General features: G+C 42.4%; 1 protein-coding gene and 1 pseudogene across 2 annotated transcripts; both read left to right on the forward strand.

Moving 5' to 3' along the window:
- The first annotated feature begins 892 nt into the window (after window positions 1–892).
- On the forward strand, window positions 893–3528 carry LOC307019147 (alpha-actinin-4-like). The gene is made up of 3 exons (XM_079649795.1): window positions 893–948; window positions 2091–2172; window positions 3371–3528. The coding sequence occupies exons 1-3, from the start codon at window positions 943–945 to the stop codon at window positions 3511–3513; spliced, it is 231 nt and encodes a 76-aa protein (XP_079505921.1). The 5' UTR covers window positions 893–942; the 3' UTR covers window positions 3514–3528.
- Window positions 3529–4846: 1318 nt separating this feature from the next.
- Window positions 4847–17126, forward strand: LOC307018470 (organic cation/carnitine transporter 2-like; annotated as a pseudogene). The gene is made up of 8 exons (XR_013810564.1): window positions 4847–5137; window positions 12675–12778; window positions 13301–13455; window positions 13579–13750; window positions 14403–14518; window positions 15168–15265; window positions 16171–16385; window positions 16601–17126. The product of XR_013810564.1 is annotated as an organic cation/carnitine transporter 2-like (transcript).
- The last annotated feature ends 206 nt before the right edge of the window (window positions 17127–17332 follow it).

The raw sequence follows: 17332 nt of genomic DNA on the forward strand, positions 1-17332 counted from the left end.
TCTGATTCTTTAAAGATACTTTCTTTTTATGACTTATATTTAAAATTGTTCTTTGATAACTAGCAGTTCGGAACTATATGTATTGTGTTATAACATCTGTCTCCTCCCCATTTCTTCTGCCACTTCCTGTCTTATCAAAGCAACACCCTGACCTTCCTGTTAATTGAATTCTCCTCTATTCTCGATTCAAAGTAGTTTATTGTCATAAAAGCTAGAACAACACCATACCAGGCTGTGAATACTCCCCACGTTTCTCCTGTTTTTGTGTTCAGACGTTCACGGCATGGTGCAACTCCCACCTGAGGAAGTCCGGCACGCAGATGGAAAGCATAGAGGAGGACTTCAGGGATGGGCTCAAACTGATGCTGCTGCTGGAGACCATCTCAGGTAACCCTCTCGCACAGACGAGAGCCGGCACTGCAGCGCGGGAACCGAGCCGGAGCCGAGCACCGAGCAGAGCTCAGGTAGAATAGGATATATCTTTATTGTCATCATACAAAGTACAACATAATTTCTTTGGCAACTCTCACTGCAGTAAAAAATAGACACATTACATGTTAGACGCTTTTATCCAAAGCGACTTACATACTCAATACTGTGGGCAATCCCCACAGGAGCAATTTGGGGTGAAGTGTCTCAGGGACACAACGACATGCTGACTGAAGAGGGGTTTGAACCTGTGACCCCCTGATCCCAACACCAAGGCTCTATCCACTGCGCCGCACGACTCCTGGTGTACACAATAAATATATAAGAGTGGTAAAAGCAGAGCGATGACAGTGCAACGAGATGTCAATGTGCATATTTACACTTCTAAATATATGTTAGTAAAGTGGCCTTAAATATTTCTAAATAGTAGTGGTTGCAGTCTGTGAGGGGTGGAGAGGTGTGTGTGTGTGTGTCCCCACAGGTGAAAGGTTAGCCAAGCCTGAGCGAGGTAAGATGAGGGTCCACATAGGCCTGTCACGATAAATAATTTTGTTGGACGATAAATGTTCCTGGAAATTATTGCGATAGACGATAATATTGTCGGCACCATTCTAAGACCATTTTAGACCACTGACATACTGATAATATATCATAATAATTCTAGTACATCCTTTCAAACAGAACATTCAACATTGCAAATGAAATGTGAAATAATATTAAAATATATAAATGATATATAATAAATAAAACAAATTAATTAAATTATAATAAATTAATTAAATCACACACAACCAAAACAATAAATTAAATAGACTCAGGCTGGAAAACAGAGCTCTCAATCCATCTATCTATCCATCTCTATATAGATGGATAGATAAATATATATATAAATAAATCAATATGAGCACACATTGTTTCACAAGCAAAAAAAATCTCCTTAAAATAACAGTCATGTGTACAGTCCACTGTCCATACAAAGGCCCAGATGCCTCAACAGGCCATATCCAAATCTGTTTTTCGAAGTTTTCGAGCAAGGAACACCAACATGTTTGCATTGCCGGGCAAATGCATCTTTGATTGTAAACTGTCGGGAAGGTGGGGGCTCTCCATCTCCAGCTGCCGTGTTTGCTACCAGCTGGGAAAACGGAATGGAGTGGTTGTGTTTTAGGTGTAGTTTAAAATGCGTGGTATTGCCTGCTTTTGTCGCTACCTTTTTTAAACAAATGCGACACACCGCCCGGCTCACTCAAGTCCGTAGGTTGGCCTCGTTGATTTGGCTTGAATCCAAAATACTGCCACACCGGAGAATCAAGATGTGTAGGTTTTGTAACCAATTCCATTTCATTTCATTTTAAATTCCCCGCGAGTAAGTCACACGTTGTCTCCCGCTTGTCGCTATATTATTAATTTGCCTGCTACGCTGCTGTACGTGCATACAGTGTCCTGACCTGGCTGTGTGTCAGCCCAGCCCCTCACAGCGCGCATGGACGGCAGCCACAGCTCGTCTGGCAGCCACAGCGCTCCTAGTTAAAATGCTGGTCACATCCTTATGTAAACAAACACGCATGTAAACGGCAATTTATCGAGCTCAGAAAAGTTATCGAGTCCATTTTTATTTATCGTACGATAAGTCAATTTATCGATTATCGCGACAGGCCTAGGTCCACAAGATCAACAACGTGAACAAAGCCCTGGACTTCGTCGCCGGTAAAGGAGTGAAACTGGTCTCCATTGGAGCAGAGGGTAAGCATGCGTTCATTCACGCATATACAAACATGAAAAGAAGTCCCTTAAAAATGCCCATTGTTGATGTGCTGAGACATAATGAATGTAGTTATGAGTCCTGAAACCTCTATGAAAGCTACATCTCATTCATCCACCTCACTCCTTTTAAACCTGATCTCAAGTCAAGATGTCATACTTGGTCCTGAGTGTGGAATCTGCACTACAGTAGATGACCTTTGGGCATGGATCACTGAACACACGGGCTCCAAAACACGAGCCTCTGTTTGACTTTCACATGTTTAGTTAGAAAGTCAGAGAGATTAGTTAGGACTAAGAATGTCCTGAAGTCACTACCAACCCACAGATTATTTTAAAACTGCCCACTTTTCAGTAGCAGGGAACTTTCTTAAGACTGATCGACATCAATGCTTAATTACAGCCCATAATTGCATGATGTCCCACAGCTGCGTTGGAGCGTGGCCATAATCAGACCCATGAGGAACACCCTTTAACCGTCAGAGTCAAGGACTGAAGCTTCTTATTGTTCATAAGACATACAACCAAAACCTGTGCATGTTGTATCTAGTGGTGCAAGTCAGATCTTAAAGAGATGCTATCCACACAGTTAAAGATGTGTAGGCTTAACAAATATTCAGTTTTCACAGCACCAAACTGCCCTTCTGTTTACATACACTCACAGAGGTACAGACTTAAAGCAAATGAATCATCAGAAGAGAAAAAATTAGCCTCTCTCCTGCTCTATAAGAACAAACGTGACATTCCTGGTACATGACAACGCTGATACGGCTGACCATTGAACTCAGAGTGCCACCCCCCCACACACACACACACACGGTGAAAGTACAACTGTGTGAACTATGATAGGAATGTGACCCGCACGACATACCTCTCACTAACGTGTATGTGTGTGTGTCACAAAGTCAGTCCTTATAAGTAACTACAAATATGTGTCTCTTATACGTATTCAACAATTCAAATGTGTATTTGTAATCTTTTCTTTGAATTATGTTATGAATGAAATCACTGTGAAAGCTTGTCACTTAAAAAAGCTCTGTATATCTGCCAGCTGTGGGACAGTTGTGTTGGCGTTATTAAGTGGAGCAGCCGATGTAAGGTTGTAAAAACACGATGTATGGTCCAAAGTGAATCTAGATGCAGCAAAAACCATATGACACATTTCTGCTTTGTCGTGCAGAGATCGTGGACGGAAACGCCAAGATGACCCTGGGAATGATCTGGACCATCATCCTCCGCTTCGCCATCCAGGACATCTCTGTGGAAGGTACCACTGTGCTCTTTTATCTGCATAAACACGTTCAACTGACTAAGTGCCAATGATACAATCCATACAGGTGTATCAATTGATACACCTGTATGGATCAACTGCAGCTTCTGATTTTATGTGATTGACCAAATGATGAAATGAAATGACAAATTCTAATTAGACCAATGCAACATACATATTTATAATTCCAGGGACACATTTTGCGGATTTGATATGCAATAAAAATCCCCCTCCGGAAAAATATAAGATGACCGCTCACCCTAATATTTTATGGAGTAGGTGCAGACACACACTCAGGCCAATAGGTCATCGTTATACATTCTGAGACAGAGCTAAACGTTATTATGTTGAAACTGAAAAAAGCTATATTTTTGTCAAACGTAATCTAAGCTAACATGTTGACGTATAGATGTAGATCGTACTTTATGTTTATTTGGCGCAAAGTGGACAGTATAGTAGGCCTGTTTCATTGTGTAACTCTTTTTTTTTATCCAGGAACTGTATGTGGCCTGTTAATGTTCTCAATATCGGTTAATTAGGAAAACCGCAGCCAACACTGAATACAGCAGGTGGTGGGTGGGATGGTTTAGAATCTGTAACAAAACCATGCTTTTGAAAAGCCCACTTCAAAATCCTTCCACTTAGTGTGCAAGGAGACAAAAGCCAACACAAACAACATGACTGAGTGCGAGGTTGCAACTATCTTTCTCGGGAATGGGGACATTTCCAGCAGCAGGTGTTTTTCCTACTCTGTCTCACCATCATCCCTAACGGCCCGTCTACACTACAGGCATCAAAAAATCTTGAAACTGGGCGTGTCTGAAGCTTGGCGATTTTTTGCGAGCAACGCGACCAACAACCAATCACATGAATCTCCCGCCCCCGACATACAAAGCAATAGCAATGTTAAAACCAAGTAAACTGGATATAAACTCTCCAAACAGGCGAAAAACCTACCAGTTTCACCCACTGTCTCTGCCACCTCCCTCCATGCCTGGTTCCTCCGGTTTGTATCCCGGTAAATAGTTCTGGTCGTAAAGAACCGGGTGATTTGCTACCGTAATATTTCCTTTGGAATATGAGGAAATTAACTGCGGTCTGGCTCTCCCGGCTTGCACGCGGTTTGATTGGCTCGCGCTTGCACTGGCGGGATTTGCATAAACGGGATTTGATTGGCTGATGCCAAGCATCGAGCCTCAAAAGTTGAACATTGTTCAACTTTTGATGCTGATAGATGCTCGTGATGCTTGCAAAGCCATGCTCCCCATAATGCAGTTCGGCGAAGATTAAAAATCTTCTACGTCACCCCATTCAAGTGAACGGGCGAAGCGTTGAAAGCATTTTTCGATGCCTGTAGTGTAGACGGGCCGTAACGGTTTCACCAGCATGTTCATCGTCTTCGTCGCCGACACGCCGCCCCACAGCTGCGTCATTCCCTCAAACGTGAACCTGACGGCGGCGTGGAGGAACCGCAGCATCCCGCTGGAGCTGAACAGCAACAGCGGCGCGTTGGTGCCCAGCAAGTGCTACAAATACAGGCTGGGAGATGTGCTGAGTTTCTCGGACAGACGCTTTCTGCCCGGGGTCGACGTTAACATGTCTAATGTGCCGACTGAGAGCTGCTTGGATGGGTGGGAGTATGACCAAAGCGTGTACATTTCTACCATCATAACGGAGGTTTGTGCACAGGTCTGCGTAGCTTCTGGGATGCAGCGGACACTGAGTTGACGCATGAGGACTGTATATGATATTCATACAGGAAGTATTTGCAGAGGTGGAAAAGGTTCTCAGATCTTGTACTTGAGTGAAAGAACCGGAGTGTGTAGGATAACTACAAGAACATTCCTTCATTTGAAATGTAACTGAAGTAAAAGTACAAAATAATAAGCTTCAAAATATACTTAAGGTGGTACCTACTCATTATGCAGATTGGCGCATTCTTGCCCTCTACCATAAACAAGGGGTCTCACAAAAAAAACGTACTAACCCACAAAGTCTCTGAAACGACTCGGGCGTCGTGACTGCCTTCTAGGCAGGGGGCCTGGGGTGGCCCTGTTGCTCCGCTCGCCGGAGGACCTGAGTGAGGATGTCGAAGGGCCAGCTGTGGGGTTTCCCTGTGGGGAAGCGACTCCTCTGTACGGAGCCAACCTGTCTCTGTGGAGAACCACTTTTCTCCCCTTGGGTGGCAGCTGCACCCTGTAGACCACTTCCCCCACCCTCTCAAGTACTCTGCAAGGACCCACCCACTGGCTGTTCAGTTTTGGGCACCGACCTTTCGTGCGTTGCGTTCTGTAGACCCACACCAGCTCCCCAGCCCGGAAATGCTGCCCTCTTGTCCGGGTGTCATAGTTCCGCTTCTGTCTCACCCCAGCGCTTTTCTGCTGATCGCGGGCAAAGGCGTGCGCGGAATCGAGGCAGTCCTGAAGTCTCCTGGCGTACTTGGGCCCTGGATGCGTGTCCAGGGAGTCTGGTGGCTGACCAAACGCCAAAACAGTCGTTTCCCTGGGTCCGGCGTGTCTGGGGGCAGTCTCTGGCCAAATTTCCCGGCTGACCACAACCCTAGTAGACCCTGGTACTTGGTCTGCATTAGGGCTGCAACAACTAATCGACTTAATCGATTAAAATCGACTACTACTATCTACTACGTCGATTCGTTGGTGACGTCATCACGTGTGTTTTACGCGCTGACGTCATCACGTTTTTTTTACGCGCTAACTTCATCACCGGTGTTTTACGCGCTTACATGTAGATATTAATATACTGGAGTTTGATAAGCTAATGGCCCGCTAAAAAACCCAAAGAGAACAAGAAGCGTAATGGCAACACCTAAAACGAAAACCTCAAAAGTGTGGGATCATTTCATACTTGACAATGTGAAAAAGGTTGTTAAGTGCAACATTTGCAAAGGCGATCTAGCCTGGCATGGGAGCACTTCATCAATGATGGAACATCTCAAAAGAAAGCATGTCGGAGTTCTGGAAGATGACTCCACTCGGTAAGTCAACTAACCTAGCTAGCTAGCAGTAGCTAGCCAATGTTTAAATTGCATGTCCTTGAACACAACTTTAGTTTTGATCACAAAACAGCAGGTAAGACGTATTTATATATATGGCTCTGTAAACGGAAGTTGTTTTCTTGCTCTTTCCTGGCTGCTAGTTCAGTGAGTTTGAAGTAGAAAAGAACGCTTTTGCCAGTTATGTGCTGAATTAGCACCGAGCTAACGCTACATTAGCACGTCTTACAATAGCTGAGTTTCTTCCCGTTAAGTGGTATGCATCATTAATAGGTTGTTAAATATTTAGAAGCCCTGAGATGCTGTTTCTTGCAAGATGTTGCGTCTGCCCCGGCAGTCTCACAATAATAAGAGCGCTGTTAGGAGAGATGACCGGCAGGAGGCAGCGGGGGATAAATATTTTTTAAATATATATATATATATTTTTAATATTGCAATCAGTATAGAGCTGCAGATGTAATTGATCGAGTGCACAAGAGAACACCGGATAATTGGGAAAACATTTAATGTGTTTGTGTCCAAATGGGATGTGTAGAAGTTGTTGTTACTTGTTACATCACCGGGTGGCGCTGGCGCACTAGCTACAGTGGCCTGCAAAAGACACACTTTAATCATATGAGAATGATTTCCAGGATGCTTTTGATTTAACTTACTCGAACGATCTCCGGATTTGACTTTTACAAATTAAAGTGATAGGCATAACAAAGCTCAACTTCATTTAATGTGAAATCAAATGTAATTGATTGCATATGAATGTTTTTAGAAACTAATGTTACTCTTTTGCCTGACAATAAAATATGTATTTTTATATCAAATGCAGGCCAAAGAGGAGCTGTGCCAGTCCCACTGCCATGGATCAGTATCTTCAAAGGAAAAGGCCTGTACCTCTCCAACAAGCCACTGCGCTAACAAACTCAATCCTGACCATGCTGGTCAAGGATATGAGACCAATGTCGATGGTTGATGGTGAAGGGTTTCGTGAAATGATCAGGCAGTTTAACCCTGAATACATCCTTCCATCCAGAACCCACTTTACTCACCTGATGGAAAAGAAATATGAAGCCATCTTACTGAAGGTAGGTACAAGTGTTTAACTCACACACACACAGAAATATTAAACAACCTTTCTGAAGGTACAACAAGTGTTTATCACTCACTCACATTCACTCACTTTCTCACTCCCACAGGCACGCATAGACCCATAGAATATAATTTGTATTTATTAATTGAAAAGTAGACTTCATGAATAAGAAATAAAATCACTGATACATAATTGTATTTAAATTAAAGTATAAAGTGTCCCAAACATCTTAACTGTATACACTGTATGCGCTTACATTTTTTAACTAAGATCACATCTGATGTCTTTTAAGGTAAAGGAGACCATTAAGGAAGTCAAAAGCGCCCTCCTACTGACAGCTGATGTCTGGACTAGTCGTGCAACAGAGGCATACCTTGGCGTGTCCTGCCATTTCATCAGTGAAGATTGGGAAATGAAGACATTGAATCTTGCCACCATGCCTCTTGAGGAGAGGCATTCTGGTGTGAACATCATGACATGGCTGGAGGAGGTGATAGCTAAATATGACATCTTGCCTACCAAAATAAAAGCAGTAGTTCACGACAATGGGTCCAATATTGTGGCAGCAATGCGAATGCTGGAGGAAAAACACGGCTGGGCCTCTGTGCGCTGCAGTGGGCACACACTCCAGCTCATAGTTAACAATGCCCTCAAAGAGCCCAGCATCAGCAGAGCTGTAGGGGCTGCAAGACACTTGGTTGAACACTTCAGGAGAAGCGAGCTGGCAAATACAAAACTGAAGGTGAAACAGCAGCAAATGAACACACCACAGCATAAACTGATCCAGGATGTCAGTACAAGATGGAACAGTACATACTACATGGTAGAGACTCCTGGAACAGCGCTGGCCAGTTACTGCAACTCTATCCGATCCTGAGGTAACTCCAAGGGGCAAACAGTACTTTGACTTGAAGCCAGATCAATGGGTGCTGCTTGAAGAGCTGACACAAGGGTTGCAGCCTTTTCAATGTGCTACCGTTTACCTAAGTGGACAGGAGTATGCAACCGCTTCATGTCTTCCACAGCTGGTCAAAGGGCTGCAACGGTCCACACAGCAAACCCATTTTGAGACGGGCGCAGGAAAAGCATTTTTGGCAAGTGCAGAAAAAGGGATAAACGAAAGATGGGGGTGTCTGAACACCATCTCAGCAGAGAAAGAAAACCCGATTGTTCTTTCAGCTTCCCTTGACCCAAGATTCAGAAAGCTGAAGTTTATGGGAGCTGAAGATGGCACACGGGTGCAAGGGACAATTGAAGTCCTTGCAATCAAAGAGGTAAGGGGGTCTGAGATACAAGGCTGTGAGCGAGTTCAACAGCAGAGGGTCAGTGTTCCAGGCAGAGGGGACAAATCAGCACTGGATAACCTCCTTCAGTCTGACACAGACAGTCTGAGTGAAGAAGAGGATGAATCTCACGAGGACCAAAAGCTCCAAATGGCAAGGAGCGAAGTTCAGATGTACTTCGCAGAGCCAGCCATTCACAAAAAAGATGACCCTCTGAGATGGTGGAGGGAAAATAAGGGGCGTTTCCCTGTATTGTCAAAGCTTGCAAGATCTTTCCTTTGCATTCCTGCAACATCAACCCCGGCTGAGCGAATCTTCTCTGTGGCGGGGAATATCTGCTCTCAGAAGAGAGCAAGCCTCTCCGGAGTTCATGTGGAGATGCTGACTTTCCTCCATTTCAACCAAGAATAATCTAGCCTAGATGCAAGAGTGTTTATCCCTTTTAAGTTGAAATAGTTTTTTTTATTTGATTAAGGGAAACTGCTGTAGTTTTTATTTTATATTGCTGCTGTCCTTGGTTTAAAAATTTTGAAGGACAGATTTTTTATTTATCTTTTATATCAGCAGAAAGTTTAATAAATATGTATTTTTGAATCAAGTATTTGTCTATTTTGTCTTCATTGTTAGTTTCCACATGCCTAAAACAACCTCAAACCTACATTTAAAAGTTGATGGCTAAATAAGAGCGTTTGAGAAATTGCGCAAGTAATAGTCCGAATAATCGATTAGTCGTTTCAGTAATCGATAGATTAATCGATTATCAAATTAGTCGTTTGTTGCAGCCCTAGTCTGCATGCTGGCTGCAAAGAAACAGCCCTTATCATTTCTGTCATCTCGGTAACCCAAGCCGGCTTCTCCTCCTCTCTGCAGCTCCTCACAGCCGGCGGTACCGGCCCTCCGTTGCTCCTCGCAGCTACCCTCCACACATCCTCCCTCTCCACAGCCATCTCCAAGGCCGCCTGCAAGGACTGTGGATGCTGCAGATGAACCTCGACCCTCAAGTCCACAGGGAGGAGAGCCCTGATGAACTGATCATGTGCCAGCTCACTTTGTACACCGGGCGGCATGTGTGCATACGCCCGCCGCGTCAGGCTCTCCACTACATTAGCCAGCGCCCGCAGCGTCTCCCCAGACTGCCTACAGCGGTTGCTCAGTTCATTTCAGATCAGCTCTGGCGGGAAACACTGTCCAAACCGCCTCTTCAGAGCCCCCGCTAACGCCTCGTAGCTGAGTCTGCCCTCCGGGCTAAGCAGCAGCAGACATGAAAGAGCCTCATCTGTGAGACACAAAGCTAGCTGTAGTGCTTTAGTCTCTACTGACCACCCCGCGGCATGTGCAAGCAGTTCAAATTGGGCATGGAAAGCCTCCCAGTCAGCCTTACCCGAGTACTTGGGTGTCTTCACAGACGCGGCGGCTGCTACCGGTTGATGGGCGCCGCCATTGTTGTTTACATCCTGCCCGGTTTTGGCGCGAAACGAAGCTGAAGATGGCGACATTCCCGCGTCTCTAGCCATCCTCACCGCCGACTCCCTCAGGCACTCTCTCGCCTCTCGTGCCTTCACAAACTCCCCACTCATGTCCTTCGACCACCCGCCTGCTCCTTCTTCTTCCTCTCGATCCCTACTTTCCTGCTTCACTCCCCTCTCGCTTAACTTTTCCATCTCCGCTAGCTTACCTGCTACCTCCGTGACGCAGTTACGAACACCATTCCGGATAGACGTCCTCCGTTCGAAAAGTCACTTCTGACACCAATGTAACGTTCACAGATGGAGTCGGAAACCGGCTGCAAGTTATTAGGCTTTAATAACTCTTATTAGCTTAGACTGGAGGAATACAGGTACAGCTTGGGGTTTCCACCTTACACAACTATAACTCCCACACACACACACACCTATATATACCAGTGTCTACGTCACAACCTCCCCGCCCTCCCCCGTCCGCTCCCCCAACCACAGGCCCTCACCTAGACCAGCATCCTGTGCAGCTCTGTGATTGACCAAGATACGGGGGATGCCTGAGTGACACCCTCAGCCTCAGACAAGTTTACGCGCCAAAACACGGGTAGCGCCATGACACTACACAAATGCACTTCATTTCCGCCGGAAGTCTTTTGCACAGCGTCTGTCGGTGTAAACCGATGTAAACAGTCAGACGGTCACTGGTGTAAACACAGCGATTTCGATGCTAACAGTGATGCTAGCTTGGGAACACGATTCTACTTCTTTGACTGGAGATGGCGTTACTCTCCCCCACCCGAATTCAGTGCAAAACTGGGAGGATAACATGACGACGTGGCCCAGCATAAAACCAAAATAAACTGCCTTATTTAGGTCATGCCCACAGGAGCCAACAGTTGTCTGTTGTTTACATAATGCACAATTTACATGATCTCTTTATGCTGTGCAATATATCATATGTGCCTGTACTGTTTGAGTGAAAATAAAGTTTGATGTAATTTAATTTCATTATTACACTGTTATTGCATTATTGCATTTCATATGTTCCTTAGAGTGCTACAATTTCTTTTAACACAGTTCATCATTCATATTAAGCTCATACTGTACATAAATAACACTGAATTAATTAATTGTTGAGAGGAAACTAAAGAAATGGCTTCAACAAGAAAGATCACATGTTTAATCCTAACAGGTATTACAAATTAAAATATAAAAGCAGCCCACACAATTACATCACTATGAAAATATTCATATATAATATTAAAAAATACAATGCATGCAGTATTTGTTGTGTTTATCTGTATTTAATGAACAACATGGCTGGGTGCAGGGTGCTGGTTTGTGGTCGTAGCACTCTCTATCTAACCACTCGTTCAGGTGCTTTCTCGAGTGATTGCAACCAACTACCGCACACGTAGTTCCCGAACCACTTTTCTTCATGTTGTAATTGTTATATCCTCTTTGTCTCTGCGATATCAGTGCTTTGTCGGCACAACGGAGCTAGCTAGCAAAACAAAGCCAGTCCGCCAAAACGGAAGTGCATTGCATCGAAGGGAGGAGTTCAGGATGTAGAGCGGAAACGGCTCAATAACTTGTGTGTATACAGGGTCGCTACAATATGTTTTGATTATAATTATTGATGCATTAAAGTGTTATCAAAGCAAGTTACAGCTAGTTCTAATTACTTTGTATACTGCAAGGTAGCTTTTGTATTTACTCCAAGTGTAACTCAATTATAAATTATATTTCACATTATTAATCAAAATCTGCGTAGTAACTAAAGGCATTAAATAAATGTAGTCGAGTGAAAGTACAATATTTACCATCGAATTGTAGTGGAGTAGAAGTACGAGTACGAAGTAGCATACAATTGTCAAATTCTCAAAATGTTACTTAAGTACAGTAGCCTACTTTGTAATGTCGAGTTTTTAATTGAGTGCAAAAACTACATTTCATCTTGATGTTGCAATAGATTCAGAGATATTTTCAACATCTACACAAGAAATTGACAAACATAACATTAATTGCTCAGCCACCAAGTTATCAATCATTGGAAACTAAAACAATAATGTATTACATTTTCAAAGATGTGTCTAATATTTGTTCCACTCTCGTTAGGTGCATATTCGGACATAAAGAAAACATTTTTATTTCCATTAATACAAAATAAGTAAGCCATTAGGTGATAATTGTTAAAAAAAAAAAGCCAACATTTCAAATGTCTGCAAAGTAAGTTTATTTTTGATACAACTAATTTACTATGATTATACATACACACACAAATGCACTCCTGTGGTACTTTTTAGACCGTTTTTTGTTAAGAAATTGCTACTTTTTGTGAAGACTTAAATACTGCCTGTGTGTGCGTGTGTGTTTTCAGTGGGACCTGGTGTGTGGCGACAGGTGGAAGAACCCGCTAACTTCTTCCATCTTCTTCTGTGGTGTTCTCACTGGCTCATTCGTTTCGGGGCAGCTCTCTGACAGGTGGTGAAAGATTGACTTTAGTTTTTCAAAACGTTAATCACTCAGTAAGCACTTGTTGTACCAAATGATCTGCCAAGTCAAATTTCCAACAGCAACAAGTGTGCCCCACTGTCAATGAATAGATGTTTTAATGATATTAATGTTACAATTATTTTCTCATACTCAAACAACTCAACAAGAACCTATTTCTCTTTTTTTAGCCGTCAGTGCTGATCAAAGTCTGGCAGTTCACTAAATGGAAAAAAGAGCATGTGCCAGTAAAAATGAAGCCGCATCAGTAAAGGATTTTCCCAACCGTCATGTGTTGACCTTCTCACAAATGCTGACTCTCGGCTAAATGTTTAACTTCAACAGCTATGCAAACTCTGGTAAACAATTTACACCACTGTGTTGTGCTTACTGGATTTGTCTGTGTTTTGTCGACTTCAGTGAATCATACTATACAGTACATTTGAGGGTTCCATTGGTTGACCTTTGCATCTACTTACATGGTCATTTACATGTGCTTTGTATCATTTGTAGGTATGGGAGAAAAATAGTGTTGTTTGTTACCATGGCAGTCCAAACAGTGTTCACATTCATCATGGTCTTCGCTCCATCCTGGCCCGTGTTCTGCGCCCTGTTCTTTATTGTCGGGATGGGACAAATCTCTAATTATGTGGCTGCGTTTGTGCTAGGTACTTTTGTTTGCCTCTATTTGATGATTTCAGGTGTATTTAGTTGCTAACTTGTCCATGAAAAAATAATGTGTCATTCATTGCCTGTGCTTTGAATCTCCCCCCTTTTCTCCTGTGCTTCAGGGACAGAGATATTGAGCCCAAAAGTTCGGACAATTTATTCCACCGCAGGTGTGAGTCTTTTCTTTGCTGCAGGCTACATGTTCATACCACTATTAGCCTGCTTCTTGAGAGACTGGAGGATGCTTCTCCTAGGCCTCGCCCTGCCTGGCTTCCTCTATGTGCCTCTCTGGTGGTAGGTAGGTGTGTGTTTGCTTGAATGTGTGGGGTTCTTATTTTTCTAGTTGATTTTATATCTGGCTGTGTTTCATTTCAAGTGTTTTATTTTCTACAGTGTTGAGTGGTGTATAATGTACAGCGTTGCTTTAAGTATTACGTTCATCAAGGTCAATCAATTAATCAACATAGTTCCTGTCGAAAGCTAAACAGATTGTTTTTTTTAAAGCTGAAAGAATTTGCCTATTAATCAAGTAGTTGATAAACATAATAAATAAAGTCCTTCTTTAATAATAAAATACAAATTGTATAGGGCTGTGGTGTTGTGACATTACATTTGTGACTATGACATTATGACAATTACTTTTTAATGTATTTTTTATCATATTAAAATGCATGCATAATTTTCGGATTAGGTATACATTTAAGAAAAAGTGTCATACATAGATATGGTCACTATATTCACAATGTAATAACAGCATTGCAACAGCATCAGCCTTTTTCAACTTTATTAAGGCTTTTTTTAGGTATGTTTTACTTTTATGGAGGATCATTTGAGCAGTGAAAGGACTCGGAATAAGCTAAAAGAAAGTACCTTTACCGTACAGTAATCATGTCTCTCTTCTGGGGGATTGAACATCTGTCTCTCTCTCTGTTGTGTACTGAGGCAGGTTCATCCCAAAATCTCCTCGCTGGCTGCTGTCTCGGGGCAGAGTGGAGGAGGCAGAGGCCATAGTGAGAGATGCTGCTAAAAAAACAAAAACCGGTCATCTTTAGTCCTTTGCAGGTGAGATCTCACTGAAAAAAAAACTGTTCATGTATATGCATAAAAACTGGGCACAGGCCATTTTCCTAATATGATAAGCCAGTATCATATTGTTTTACTCTTAATTGTCTGTCTCTTGCAGAGTTTACTTAAAAGTGTTAGAGCATACTTAATTCAATTTTCTTTTCTTTTTTGGAATACTTGAAACTTTTGTAAAAATGTACTCAAAAGATGTTGTGTTGTTAACTATCAACCATTTAGGAACTGGACAACCTAAGAAAAAACTGTCAAAACTACAACACTCACAGAAATATGCTGCCAGAGTACATAAATACACAGCCTATTTGATTTGTATTTTTAGAGAATTATGACTAAGGGGAGATAACAAATAAAACCGGTTACAATTTAATCATAAACTGGAGAAATCTGTTTCCTTTACCTCTACTCCTAATTACCACAAGAATCCCCCCCCCCCCAGTCTTCATTGCACATTTAACTTTTGCCTTTAATCCTGATCCAGACATTTGGGACATGTGTGAACACGTGCACATGCATGTGGTCACTCAGCAGTGGCCATTCATACACAAGCATCTCTCTAATGAAATTATTTCTTGAGCGATGGCTCTGCTTGCTAAGTGTTTGTTATTCTGAGGGCTCTGCTGCCCCACAGAAAGAACTTCAATGTGAGACGAGTAAGGCCCTCAACATCTGTGACCTGCTCCGTTCCCCAAACATCCGCTGGATCTCCCTCACGCTGTGGCTGGTCTGGTGAGTCCCTGCTGACCTCCACATTCAGTACAGTGACCCTGCATGCACATAAACACACACACATATACTGAACACACGCTGTTCCAAACGCACATACATACGCACACAGTTCAGGCCCAATGACAGTCCATTGAACTAACAACAAATAATGACCTGTCAGGTGCTGTGAAGCCTGCAACTCAGATCAAAATCAGGTTTCATAACTGCACAGTATGCCTGTATTAATCCTGTGCCCACTTCCTTACTGAACACCGATGCAGTTTGATTTAGAAACAGTTAGTCTGACGGGAAATAAGTCGTAACCTCCATATCCTTCATCATGGCAGGTTGATAAGTTACAAGCTGCATGCACATTCTTTCTAAAATAAATACTTTCTAATCCAAATAACAATCATGAACTAACATTTCAGTTTTTGTATCATTCATCACCATAGACTGTATCACACATCCTTTTTTTTTTGGATTAAACTCAAACCTACAATAACAATAGATTGTTGACCAGTAGGGGGCAGCAGAAACAAGCTGCAACCAGTAATGTCATGTATCGGTTACTGAATGTACCGACATAAGCATTCAGGATGAATGTTTTAGTTCAGGTTTTCTGTATTAATCCTGTCTGTCCAAATATGAATGTCACTTAACTCTTCTGCAATTTTGAATCCACCACCAATCTATAAACGTATTACAATGGCTTATTAGGGCCATTGTAATTACGTTTGACAATATTTAGTGGCCCCAATTTGCTGTGGTACATTTGCGAAACACTAGATGAGAATTTCTAGGAAAGGAACACCAATAATATGAGTTTAATTTGTTTTCTGACTACGCTGTTGTGTCATGCCTGAGATCTACTAACTAAAAACATATTCTAAATTGATATTAATGTTTAAAATGTATCCCCACAGGAACACCTTGACCATTGCTTACTTTGCTCTTTCCCTAAACACGGCAAACCTTCACGGTAACGCTTACTTCAACTGTTTCGTGTCGGCTTTGGTTGAGATACCAGCCTACACTTTGTCTTGGGTAATGTTTCGCTGGTGGTCCAGACGACTGAGTCTCTCATCAACCCTCTTCATGGGAGGAGTGTTTCTACTCTTCGTACAGCTCATGCCAGCAAGTATGACCCTTAGAGGAAGCATTTTCACAGTAGATTAATAAAGCTTTGTGCCTTTTGTCATTTGTTGTCTATGTAGGATCACTCATTATATAGTATTTTCAGATGCAAAATGTGTCTAGTTTCTCAGTTGCAAGCAAACATAATTGCGGATAATTTAATTTGCATCTTATATAACTCAACTTACATATAACCTCTGAATGCTTTACCCACTCTAGACCTGGTTTATCTCTCCATAACACTGGAGATGATGCGGAAGTGTGCGGTGACGACAGCATTTGCTATTGTGTACGCATACACAGCTGAACAAAGCTGTTTCTTACCCAACTGACCTCTTGTTAGAACACGCTGGTGCCTCCACTGAAACAAAACAGAACAAAAGTCACAAGAACAAAGAATCTAAAAGCAGGCTTGATTAGCAACCACATCGGATAGACTAACTCTTTCACTTCAAATTTAGAGGCTTCTATTTAAAGATTTGATTTAAAGTACTGATGCAGCCACATCAAATCCTTACAGTCTCTATACCTTTTGTCTTTTTGTTGTTTTTAATTGCTGTGTCCATGGTTGTTTTTCACTGTCTCCTCCTTTGATGTGCTGCCACAGGAAGCTATTCCGTTTCACTGCCTTACATCCTGATGGGAAGCATTACAGTTGCGTCCGGGTTGCTGAGCCTCCTGCTGCCCGAGAGCTATGGAATGCCTCTGCCTGACACCAGTCACGTGCAACACTTCCCCGGGTAAAACTGCACCTTCCTGTCACCAAATCTCCCAGAAACCAGTGATATTATTTATTAAAAATAATCATTTGTACGTTCATTTTTAATTAACAAACATTTACTGGGTTTTGTTTTCTAATTTTATTTTTAAAAAAGCAAACATGTTACAATTCATCATATTCATAATAAAGAGGATTATATATTAACATATTAAGTTGGATTACAAGTTGAT

This window comes from Notothenia rossii (genome assembly GCF_949606895.1).
Source record: "Notothenia rossii genome assembly, chromosome: 9".
Taxonomy (NCBI): Eukaryota; Metazoa; Chordata; class Actinopteri; order Perciformes; family Nototheniidae; genus Notothenia; species Notothenia rossii.